We start from the raw sequence: 13064 nt of genomic DNA, 5'->3' as shown, positions 1-13064 counted from the left end.
CAGCTGGGAGCAGACATTGCTCCAAATAATGGAACTGTTAGCTTTGTATAGTTGTGAACTCAGATTTCAGACTAAAAATTCTTTGCTCTATGTGAAAACAGTCCTAATAACAGGTCTTTAAGGGAGCCTGAATTGATTGCTATAGAACAAAAATGCAGTAAAAATATTGCAACTTCAGTGATTCCTCTCACCAATGATATTAAATAAGAGGGGGATAAAAGCTCTTACTGTGAAGTAAATTAGCCTATTCCAGGACTTCAGCTTTTTTTTTTTTTTTTTTTTTTTGGTTTGTATTGCTTTGTTTTTTTGTGGTATATTGTTTAAATGCAATGTTGTTTTTTTTTCTTGTGTTTAAGTACAATTGTGAATAGAATTATGTCATCCCTCTTTAGGTCCTGAATCTAGTGCAGTCCTATGTCACCCTGCGAGTTCCCCTCTATGTTTCCTATGTTTTCCATTCCCCTGTTGGCGTGGGAGGATGGCAGCATTTTGACCTGAAGTCTGAGCTTCGACTCACTTTTGTGTATGATACTGCCATCTTGTGGAATGATGGAATTGGCAGTCCACCAGAAGCAGAGCTCCAAGGTAGGTCCTGGGATTTCAAGAGCTTTAAATGATTTCTACTAAATATTTATAAATATAAATTTGTTTCTTTAATATTAATAAATATACATATGAAACAGCATCCCTTTGACAGTCTGCTAAAGTTTATGGAAACTTTCTTAGAATTATGTTATTTGATAATTGAAGGTAAAACTCAATTTCTGTTAGAAATTAATGAAAATAAAGATACTTTTTTAATCACATAATTTTACAGACCCTCTGGGATCTATTTTAGGACTCCTGAGGTCCATGGACCTCTGATCTAGAGGTATATAATCTGAGGATCCCCTCCCAGTTTTATGTTCCTAAAAGATTGGAAACATTTCACTATATCTAATTACTCTTTTATAATAGCATCATTTTTCATGAAAAAACACTTGACTTTACTCCCATAATTTAAGTACATAGAAAGCTGTATCATTTAAAACTCAGAAATATTACAATATATAAATCTTATAAAAGATCAGGGAAAACATTCTGCCAAACAAAATAACTTACATATTGCAAAAAAGCCTTATAAATCAGTCAAAGGAACATAAAAGCCAATTTTAGTTCTTGAAAAGAAAGAGATATTTTCAGTAACAGATATATCATCAGAAAAATTACATAGGCTTTTATTTATGAAAATGTGTGTGCAATAGAAACATGCTAATCTGTCATTGGGAGATGATTGTGAGAACGATAGTGAGAAGTGTCAGTATAGGACCATACTTTTTTTCACTTTTCCTAAGCAATCATTTTTATATAATATAACATGTTAAGATTTGCAAAGAGTTTTCTATTTATTATCTCATGACCTTAGATCCATCCCCATTCCTGAGTCATGATTCAAAATTCAGAAATATGCAGTTAATGAGTTCCATTAATCAAACAAGGTTGTATTTACTTTCAGAATTATGGTGTTATCCTAGTTACATACCCAATTGTGGCACAATGCCCATAACAATCTTTAAAAAAAATAATAAAGAAAAAAGAATGGACAAGATATTTCAAGTGTGAACTCATCGTCTTAACTGGATTATAGTTTTGTTAAGAGTTGTGTCAAATGGTGTGATATTATTGAAAAATTACCTAGAGATCATCTTCAAACTTTTTTTTCTTTTGCTTAAAAAAACACAGAGCACATATTTTAAGTGACTCCTCATGGTGGTATTTTTAATGCTTCCAATCTCCAGCATAAGGACATCACATCCTTCTTGTACCTAGGAGCCAACTTGTGTCAGACAGCTAGATTTTCTAGTTTGCTTTCTGCAAGCTTGTAAATTTTAGTAGAATCTGCAGAATGCAGGTATCTTTAAAACCATGACCCACAAAACTCACTAATTCGTACAAATTTGTCATGGATTTTAGCTGCTTACTTCATTTCTTTACGCTAAAGCTTAGAGAGGACTTTCACAAGGTATAAGACTCCTGGTCGTTCTGCTTGGCTTGCAGAGTTTACAATAACTTAATCTACTTTTACCAATCTTATTTCCTTTCATTTCTAGAAATCTTTTACCACAGGGATAGAGAGAAAGCCAAGTTCTGCTTAACCTGGGTCTGTAGAATTCTGCTCTGATCTCTCTGTTGAAAGGACCAGGAAAATTTAACAATATAAAATAATTTTTAAAATACTTGAACTATTGTTCTTAAAAATACCTGGACTTGGATCTCTTATTCCTGTTTGTTTTTCAATGCTTTTTGGTTTCTTTTCTTGTAGGTTCCCTTTATCCGACCAGCATGCGTATCAGTGAGGAAGGACGTTTGGTGGTAAACTTCAAGACAGAAGCTCGATTTCATGGTTTATTTGTGTTGTCCCATCCTGGTAACAGCTTGTTTTCATGTTCCTATAATCTTTTCAATAAGACAGGCATAAGTTTCTTCTGTTTTCAAAATTTTCAATGCATTTTACCATTGACAGAAATTTTACTTTTAAAATGCAACATATAATCAGTTTTCTATTAAAAAAAAAAAAAAAAAACTTGAGTGTTGTTTTTACAACATTTTAAAAGTGGGAAGCGCTTTCAATAACAATGGCTATGTTAAATAGTTTTGCTTATTTTTTTTATGGAAAAGTGAGGAGACCTATAATTGGGGAATAAACGATTGATATACCAAAGGAAAAATGTATTATAAAAATATAGAACTGTAAGGGAAAAAACTGGAATTTCAGTTTCTTCCTCAAGATGAAAAACTGACTTTTATAACAGTATTTTATGGATATTATCTAAGGCATTTTACTTACAGTGGTACTCTGTGAAATGCCTGTCCTAAACAATTGGCTAATTTTAACAGTCAACAATATTCTAAAAGTTGAAAAAATCCTCATTTAAAGAAATATTTTATTAAGATCTTTTTCTAACAATATTTAACTCCTCATTTAATTATACCAATACCCACCATTTCAAATCCATATGTCATTGCAAAATGTGCATATGTCCCCTAAGAATATAAGAACATCATCTACTCTTTTTGTGTAGTCTTCCCTCTTCCTGAATGTGTGTTCTGACAATAGAGAAAATGAAATGTCCCTTCAGAGAATGAGATTTTTTCATAATATCTTCAAAGAAATCAAACTGCAAAAAATAAACAATCAATATAATTTTATTTTCTTAGCATTAACAATCTATTGAAAAATAGGGACTTTCTAACATAATTTACTAAGTTAAAATGTTTCAAAGTTTTAAAATGCTTTAAAGCTTCATATGAATCTTTAAAAATAGATTCTGTACTTAAATTAGACTTGCCCAGCTGTGTTGACTGTAACTAGGTACATTAAGTTCAGCCCATAACATCTGTGCAGTAGGAAAGTGAATAGACTCTAACTCACTAGAAAAGAGACCCTAAGTAGTGCAAGTATTTCAGTGAACCATGTCATAATTATAAAGAGCTTTAGTGAGCTTCTTGTCCAAAACCCTCATTTTACAGTAAAGAATTTGAAGCCCAGATGGGTGAAAAATCCAAGATTACACACATTGGCAGTACCAGAATTCAAACTTCTGGCTTCAAACCTAATGGACTACCATATCACACTGTCTATTGAGTGTATGGTACAATGTAGTGAAACAATCACAAAGAAACAAAATTATTTGCTATCTAGTCCAGGTACTGCAAGAAGCAACCAATTTTAACTTATATAAGTTAATTTCTCTGATTTCATTTCTTCCGTTTCCTGTCAATAATAGAGAGATATGTGCAATAAAAGAGAGAATGTATCTAAAAATGTATTTTAAAAAATAAAGTACTTTAAAAGGCAAAGTATTATAAGTACCATTATTGTTGATGTTATTATTGTTGTTGCCTTTATAGCATCTTCCACAAGTTCTATGATCATCTCAGCTGATCATCCTGGCCTGACTTTTTCTCTCCGCCTCATAAGGAGTGAACCAACATATAACCAGCCAGTCCAGCAATGGAGCTTTGTTTCTGACTTTTCGGTAATTGATAAAGAATCTACCTTTATTTCTTTTCATTGGTGGCTAGAAATCAGGAAGTTTTAATTAGATGTCCATGGACTTTTTAAAACATTTTTTACAAATGCATTTCAATATAATTCTTTCCTTTTGCAATATTATGTATTTTATTTTGTATACTTAAAATGTTATTCTATGAATAAAATTGGCTTCACCATCCTGCCAACAGGGTTCATGATAGTAAAAAGGTTAAAAACTCTTCCCTTAATCTTAACTCAACTTTTTAGTTGAAGGGCCATATTTTCTCTTTTTCCTTTCCAGGTCAGGGACTATTCAGGAACTTATACTGTGAAACTTATACCATGTACAACCTCTCCACATCAGGAATACCGCTTACCAGTGATTTGTAACCCTAGAGAGCCAATCACATTTGACCTGGACATTCGATTTCAGCAGGTACTCTTAGAGAATTATTTCTTTATTGTGTTGATTTATTGGCAGGCTTTCATAATTATGGGAAGTCACCTTTAACCAATGCCATCCATATCAAGTATTCAACATTAAAAAAAGAATTATGGATTATTTTTCAAATGAAAAGGGTATTCATAGTTGAAATCATATCCATTTGTATTTAACTTAGAGTTAAAATTAAATACCTTCTAAACATGATACAATGGTTAAAACTTTATTCAAGTTAAAAGATTCTGAGATTTTGTATTATTGAATATGCAGCAATTCCTATTATAGACAAAGTGTTGATATATTCAGTCATATATTCCAGTAAATAAATTAAGTATAGAATTTAGAGTAGCATACGGATGAGTTCACACAAACTCACAAGCCAAAGCCTGAAAAAAGGACCTAAAAATTAGCTCGTGAACAAGTTAGAATTATAATAAAAATTGAAATACATGTAAACTCTATAAAACATTCACTCTTTCCCCCAAAATCTTCCAAACAATCCTATCAATTTTGAGGATGCTACCATTTTTCCAGTCATCCAGGACTATAATCTTTTCCTTCAACTCTTTACTCTCACGCAACATTTCCAATCTATTGCCAAATCTTCCTTAACATATATTTGCCCTTTTCTTCACTCATGCGTGCACAAACTTAGTTCAGACCACCACCATCTCTCATCTGAACTACTGCAATAACCTACTACTGCTATAGTCTCCTAACTGGTTTCCTTATTGCATCTCTTCTACTTCAGCTGATTCTACACTCAGGTTCCAAAAGCAATTTTTCTGAAGCAAAAATCTGGCAATCTTTCCTCCTACTCCCTATTTAAGAAGCTTCAGTACCTCCTTCTCATTTAAAAGATAAAAAATAACTCCCCGTTGGACATGTAATGCTTTAAATTATCTGTCCCCTTCCTACCTTTCCAGCCTTATTATACTTTTTTCCCCCTTTATAGGTGCTACAATTTATCCTAATTTACTTATAGTTCCTCAAATAAGTCTCATCTCCATGCTTTGAAATGGCAGTTTCCAGTGCTCTACCCCTTAAACTTTGTCTCTCACTTTGGTTTCCCTTAAAGATTCAGCTCAAATCCTACTTCTGCAGGGGACGCTATTTAGTCCTCCCAGCTGCTAATACCTTCCCTATATCAGACTACATTCATATAATCTGTATATATCTTGTATTACTAGACATATATATGTACATATATACATATTTACATAAATGTTGTCTATTCTATTTGAATATAAATTTCTTAAGAAATGGGACTATTTTTGTTTTATTTTTAACTCTTGTACCTTTAACACTTAGCACGGTGCTTCTCACATCCTGAGCATTTAATGAAGGCTGTTGTCTCCTTTTGGATTGAGGTGCTAGTATAAGGGATCTATTGAGGATCACTAGTGGATACTTTATAAGATTTAAAGCTGGGAAAATCCTTAGAAGTCACCTAGTTTCATTTCATTTTGCAGATGAGAAAATCAAAGGCTTTGAGATATTATGGGACTTACTTAATACCACATATTAACAAAACTGGAACTTGAACTTGAAGCAAAACTGGAAATAATGGCATTTTTGGCTCAGAATTCAGTATCTCTCTAATTCTTCATGCTATTCCTTCTGCTTAAACTGCAGGTTACACTAGGAGAAAATCTTTAAGATAAGCCAAGTTCACTGAAGAAAGAAGTAACATTTAACTGATTTTGTGTCTCCTGAATTAGACTCAGTAGAATTCTCTGGACAGAAAACAAAACAGGGGGGATAACTCCCTAAGGGATAGTTTTATGGAAGTATCTCTATTGCATATTTTTCTTGACATTTAAATTCTTACACTTTGATACTGGTCTAAGATATATTACATTGCTCTGCATAAAACAGATTTGGAGGTTGATAGAGTTCAATGAGTAATATTGAATAGTTGGCTAACTAATCTAACCACATACATTCCATAAGACAAACTAGTGGAAAAGAGCTTAAGTGGTAGGATTTTTGCTTTTTTCTGTCCCCATAGACAGTTTGATCCACCGTTTTAATGCTTTTCTGAATCTTACACATAAGAAGTAAGTGACAAGTTAGTAAGTATGGGGTTCATAGTTTTGAAGACCTCGGTTCAAATTCCATGAATGTCATTTAACTTCTTTGAACTCTAAGAAACAGCCCATTAAGACTCACGTACTAAGCAGTGAATCCTGTTTATTTCCCTAAGTGAAAGAACAAATTGAACATAACTTTTCTCAGGTTTCTCCTTCAATATCTCCTAAGTCATGCTCTGTGATTCTTCAGGTAAAAGTAGCCCATAGGGTTCCATGGATTTTGTCAAGTCCCCAAGACAATACATAAGACAGTTGTTATACAATGACCCAAAGGAACCACTTTTGTGTTTTCAACCTATTTACCTAGTGGGAAATTAATTCAAGTGGTACCAACTCTGTTTCAAAGCATCATGGCCCAATACAGATGGCATGTGGTCAGTATCAGTTTTCTCTATCGACAAAATCATATTTTTATATTGATATAATAGATCTCATAAGGGCAAACAAAATCACTGCTGCTGGCATAGTATCACAAAAGCAAAATGACTGAGAGTAGATTAGAATGAGATTATCCAAAGCATAAAGAGAATAGTAAAAGCTGCATTTTCTTGGCAAGCAAAGGAGAACAACAGTGTTTTATTTTGACATCTTCACTTTGTTCAAGAGGAATATATTGAAGATTTTTTTATGATTGGTTTTAGGTCAGTGACCCTGTGGCAGCAGAGTTTAGCTTGAACACACAAATGTTTCTCCTATCCAAGAAGAGTCTCTGGCTATCTGATGGATCAATGGGATTTGGGCAGGAGAGTGATGTTGCTTTTACAGAAGGTATGTTTACATGTGAAAGAGGTCTAATTCAGCTGCTAATCAAGCATATAAAATTATTACTTTTAAAGTTATTTTCATAAAGAATAAACCAACTCTCTTTGGAGGATTTTTAAAATGATTTTTAAAATTTATTTTCATATGAGCTTTTGAGCTGAATTTTTGCTATAGGCTAAATGCTAGATTTGAGGAAAGTATCCTTACCTGAATGATTTTTAATATATACATGTTATGTAAATACATTTTTATTTTAATTTTCATAAGAATCACAGGGATTCAATGTGTGTGTATATATATATGTGTGTGTGTGTGTGTATATGTGTATATATATATATATATATGCATAGAAGAAGAAAGTGTGAAACATGAATTTGTAAGATGAAGCAAAAAATCCTAGAAGATTAAAAATGATTATATTTGTGATTATGACTTCTACTTTTTAACAATTATTAAACTCATTCTAAAATTTATATGTATATATATATATACATATATATTTCCTTTAACATGGTAGCATACACATTAATCTTGTTTTCATAATCTTTTTTCCATATACAGAATATGTTCTGGATTTAGAATCCTAAGTCAGTTATTTTACCTCAGCATCACAAATGATGACAACCTATTCCACTAATCTATTTTTTCTATTTTTTCATCCTTTATTAGATAATTTTGTTAATTCTGCTTTAGAGGATAATTGCAATGTAAGAACACTTCCATCCTCTGTTATTTTTCTTTTTCATAATCCCTTTGATATTTTGTTTTTGCTTTTGTTATGACTTTGCCACATGAGAAATATGGTGTAGAGGGCAGAGAGCTTGTCTTGGAATCTGGTCATATGGTCATGTGATCCTGAGAAAATCACTTAATCTTTCAGGCTTCCAGATTACTCTCTAGGACTGTGAGTTGCAAAAGAAACAAAATGTAGTGGGAGATATAGTTCTTCACCTGGAACTCTTTATATAGCTCTAGTAACAGAATAAAGTGTGTGGGTATCCAGAGAGATATCTATGTGATTTGTATTTTAATCTTTATAACATTAAATACATAGATTAAAATAAGAAGTATTTATTGAATATCTCTATATAATTATTTTTACTTGTATAAATTAACTTTTTTTCTTATTTGTGCAAAAATTGTTTTGAGGTTGATTTTATGTGTCTAACATACATCATGACACTAGTTGAGAAAAGAAAGTACTGAACTTAAAGTTCGGAATTTCTGAGTTCTCTTTCCAAATTTGAGACTGTGATACCTTATAAGTCATGTTTTAATGACCTATCTTAGTTTTCTAGAAATAACTTTAATAAATCTTTAGTTATATTTATGTATATGGGTTGGTAACTTAATTCCCAACTACATCAAACAATTTATTATTTTAGATGTTATTTCTCTGTAGAGTTAAATTATCTTTTGAAACACTTATTGTGGGATTTAGCTAAAACATTTTATTTTCATTTTTTATGTCATCTTAAACTGGCAGGTACTTCAGAAATTGCTTTAGGTTTTGTTTCCAGACTATTTTTAAAAATAAAATAAATCTAATTGATCGATTAAAATATTCACTTGTAAAGTGTGTTATTCTATTCTGTTTAGAGTTTTTTTTATGTAAAATGAGTTAAATTATGGTAGGATGCTTCAAATATCAAATGCTGGGCCAAGCTGTGAGGGCTACATTTACTCAAACCTTAATCACATTGAAAAAGCTTCATTGACTTGCTGGGATGGACATGAAACAGAGCAAGTTTTCCTAAAAAAACTCTTGAAATACACTAGACTATTAGACAACCATTAAGGGGCCTTGTAATACACCTAGAACCAGGTCAAAAACTGTTTTGTGCCCCAAAAAAGTGACCTCTTTACCATCTCTCTCACAGAAGCTTAATAAGGATAGTATATCCCAGGGCTTCTTAATTTTTTTTCCACTCATAACACATTTTCATCTGAGAAATTATCTAAAGCAAACATTTACTGATAATAAATCATAATTTGAAGACTCTCACATTCAGTTATGTGACCCTCATATGGGGTAATAACCCACAATTTAAGAAGCTTTGGTATAGTCTACTTCTTCTTCCAGGTGATATCATTTATGGTCGAGTAATGGTGGATCCTGTACAGAACCTGGGTGATTCTTTCTACTGTAGCATTGAGAAAGTGTTCCTATGTACTGGAGCTGATGGATATGTACCTAAATATAGTCCAAGTAATGCTGAATATGGCTGCTTAGCAGACTCTCCCTCTCTCCTGTATAGATTTAAAATTGTGGTAAGTATCCATAATTTAAGGCACTGACTTTCTCTGTATTAATAAAACTGTCTAGTCTTCTTGAACTCCGTCACATGGAAGAAAATTTGTCTTGCTTCCAATTTACAAGAAGGAGGGAGAAGGGAGGAGGAGGAGGAAGAAGAAGTGGAGAGAAAGAAGAAGGAAGGAAGGAAGGAAAGAGAAGGAGGGAGGAAAGAAGAAAGAAAGGAAAGAGGGAGGGAGGAGGGAGTGGAGGAAAGAAAAAGGAAGTTTTATTAATACAGAGAAGGGAAGGAAGGAAGGAAGGAAAGAAAGAAAGAAAGAAAGAAAGAAAGAAAGAAAGAAAGAAAGAAAGAAAGAAAGAAAGAAAGAAAGAATAGAAAAGGAGGGAGGAAGGGGGACAGGGGGAGACAGATAGAGAAACAGGGAGAAGGAGAAGAAAAGGGAGAAGAAAGAGGATAGGGTGAAGGAGAGGAAGAGGCAGAGGGAGACAGAGGAAGGGAGGGAAGGAGGAAGGAAGGAAGTTGCACTCTTGGCTTACAAAGTGTGGTGTTATCTTCAGTAGCCAATTATTTCCTTCATCATTTAGGACAAAGCTCAACCAGAGACCCAAGCCACTAGCTTTGGAAATGTCCTGTTCAATGCCAAACTTGCAGCAGATGATCCTGAAGCAGTTCTCTTGGTTAAGCAGCCTGGATCTGATGGATTTAAAGTTGACTCCACACCACTATTTCAAGTAAGTAATAAGTTACTCTTTGAGATCTGAGGATTCTGGGCAAATCATTCAACTTTGCAATGTCACTGGCAGCTCTCTAAAACTCTATGTTAAAGAGAACATAGCAACCTGTATTGGAAGAGGAAGATTCCTCACCTAGGAATTCCCTCTTCAATGGAATTACAGGTCCAGCTTTTAATCCTATCCATAATGCATGGAACATATTAGGCACTTAATAAATACTTATTGAATGATAAATAAGGGCTGAAATGTGTGTTGAATGAATGAATACAACAAGCTAAGTAAAATTATCATTCTTTAAAACCCATCTTTTGTTTACTTTCTAGGATACAATGATCAAGACTGGCCAAAAGCTTTTGTCTGATAACTTTTTGTTCGTATGTTTTCCAGGTGTCCCTTGGCAGGGAATGGTACATACATACAATCTATACAGTCAGATCAAAAGACAATACTAACCGAGGTATTGGCAAAAGGAGTGTGGAATACCAGTACCACTCTCTATCAAATCCTGGGATACTGAAAACATCCACAGAAAACAGAAAGAAAAGAGAGGCCAAAAATGCTCCGTCACTTGCCAAGGAAATTGGAGCTGAAAATAACCGAGGGACAAACATCCAGCACATAGCCCTGGACCGCTCCAACAAGAAGCAGATCCCTCAAAGGGAAGTTCCTTTGGATGGAGTTCTTCCCAGGGAGTTGAACAATAGCAACCCTGAAGTAAACCTCATCACAGTTATCACAGGTGTGGCCACTGGCCTGCTTACCATTTGTCTAATTGCAATTACTGTACTGCTGCTAAAGAGGAAACAGAGCTCCAAAAAGGATGCCCCAGAGGGATCAGGGAGCAGTGAACCAATGATGCCCCAGCACAGGTACACTAGCGACAGCTCAGAGGTTTGATCTCAGGTGCTACAATTCAGCCTCAAAAAGGAACCCAGAATGTAATACTGTGAACGGACAGTTCTGGAGTCTTTAGGTATATTCACAGACTCTTTTTGAACTCTTCTTCTCTTTCTACAAACACAAGAACACTTCATAGCCAGTCTCTCATTCTGCCAAAAGTCAGCCCCATGTCTTCACAGCAGTGATAGTTGCTGAAAGCACAGCATGGAAAGGGAATGACATTCCACTGAAGCAATCTCTCAAGAACATGAAGAAGAAACTATCCAAAGGTGCTAGTAGATCTTACAAATGGTGTAAGAGAAAGTCTGTTCTTTCTCTTTTTCACTGTGTATGAACTTCAAAGGTGCAATTTTCATGTTGTTTATTCAGGATGTACTGTTTATTACTAGAAACTTCATTATCACTTATCTGGTGGAATGGGAAGCACTTCGTTTGACCTGACAAGTTTTCCAAGAAATGAAAACAGCACAGAATCATGACTGGGGCTATCTCTTAATCCATGAGTTTCAGGTCTCTTAAACTGTGGGAGAAGGAGAGAGAAGAGGTCTCCCAATAGTATTTGATCTGATTCTCGCCCTCCCCAGACCCACTTTATTTTGTTTGCTTATTTAAGTTTATATTTAACCAAAGAATATGGTCTGTCTAGAAGAGAGCACATCTTTATGGAAGTGGGACATCTCTGTCCTGGTTATAGACTACTAAATAGTGAATTACCCTTCTTGACAATACCAACAGATATGGGAAAGGATACAGGTTTGGTGGTATGTTGGTCATCTAGAGAAGATGTAAAGTTAAACTCATACATAAGACAAGATTCTAAAAGAATTGAGCCTAGAAAACACCTGCAACTCTGAGTCCTATGTCTTATAGTTAGATAGGACTTTATAGAAAATGGGTGTGAAGGAGCAGCACCTACTTTATTGGAGGGATTTATATTTATTAATATAGTAATGTCTAATGGTGGGGTCTTTTGAAAGTACTATAGAGAGTGATAGCTTCCCATCTCCTGTCAGGCCGATCCTCAGGCAGTGTGCATTAATAGCATGGTCACACTTAGATGTATGAGAGTCAAATTAATAATGACACATTTTAAGAATGTTCTATTTAGAAACCGATCCAAATGGAGAGACCCTATAGTTGCCATGCTAAAAAGGCCCTCCAAGTTACTCAGCTTCATAGATCTGAAAAAAATCCTTCTTAATCCAGAAAAAATCTCTTTCCAAGCCTAATGCTTTTGAATTAGCCAAAACTTTTTAGTGCAACATCTAGAGTCTTTTTAGATATATACATATATATATATATACACACATGTGAAAAAATATATATTTATACATATGCACATGTCTATACATATAAATGTGTATATATGTATGTATATAAATGTGTGTGTGCAAATGCTCACACAAAAATCTAGTGTAAAAGTAGCTCTCAGTCATTATGTACTATTAACCTGATTTGGGAAAACTACCTGTGTACAGTTGGGAAAAAACTTAGGCAGTTTGGCAATTCAACATTGTAGAAATCTCTGAGAAAAAAAAAACAGAGTTGGCTAATTCTTCACTCAATAAATGAGTTTACCATGGTTCAATTACAATTCAAAGGAACCCACATAGCATCTCTTACCACGCAGAACTATATATAGTTCCCTGAATCCTAGGATTTCCCCTACAAGTCAGTGGTGAGACATCTGGAAACATCCACCTGTCTACCTTATTCAGTGTTCTGGCCAATGTTATGTGCTCTTTGGCTACCTTGTATGAATTGAATATTAACTCTGTTGCAGTAAACAATACATCAATTATATACCATTTAATGGTTTTTGGGACAATTTGTACAGAGTATAGAATTTCATCTAACCTTGTG

At 34.0% G+C, this 13064-nt stretch overlaps 1 protein-coding gene across 1 annotated transcript in view; it reads left to right on the top strand.

Moving 5' to 3' along the window:
* The window catches only part of FREM2 (FRAS1 related extracellular matrix 2), a 203073-nt gene extending 190531 nt beyond the window's left edge, over positions 1–12542 (top strand). The window contains exons 17-24 of the mRNA XM_003764540.2: positions 393–585; positions 2303–2407; positions 3892–4019; positions 4317–4451; positions 7192–7318; positions 9396–9583; positions 10152–10298; positions 10689–12542. Of these exons, the coding sequence (XP_003764588.1) occupies positions 393–585; positions 2303–2407; positions 3892–4019; positions 4317–4451; positions 7192–7318; positions 9396–9583; positions 10152–10298; positions 10689–11198 (1533 nt within the window). The 3' untranslated portion in view covers positions 11199–12542. The remainder of the gene's footprint in view (positions 1–392; positions 586–2302; positions 2408–3891; positions 4020–4316; positions 4452–7191; positions 7319–9395; positions 9584–10151; positions 10299–10688) is intronic.
* The last annotated feature ends 522 nt before the right edge of the window (positions 12543–13064 follow it).

The sequence above is a fragment of the Sarcophilus harrisii genome, chromosome 3, assembly GCF_902635505.1.
Source record: "Sarcophilus harrisii chromosome 3, mSarHar1.11, whole genome shotgun sequence".
Taxonomy (NCBI): Eukaryota; Metazoa; Chordata; class Mammalia; order Dasyuromorphia; family Dasyuridae; genus Sarcophilus; species Sarcophilus harrisii.
Note: the sequence above shows the minus strand (reverse complement) of the source record. Positions and strands in the feature narration are given on the sequence as shown.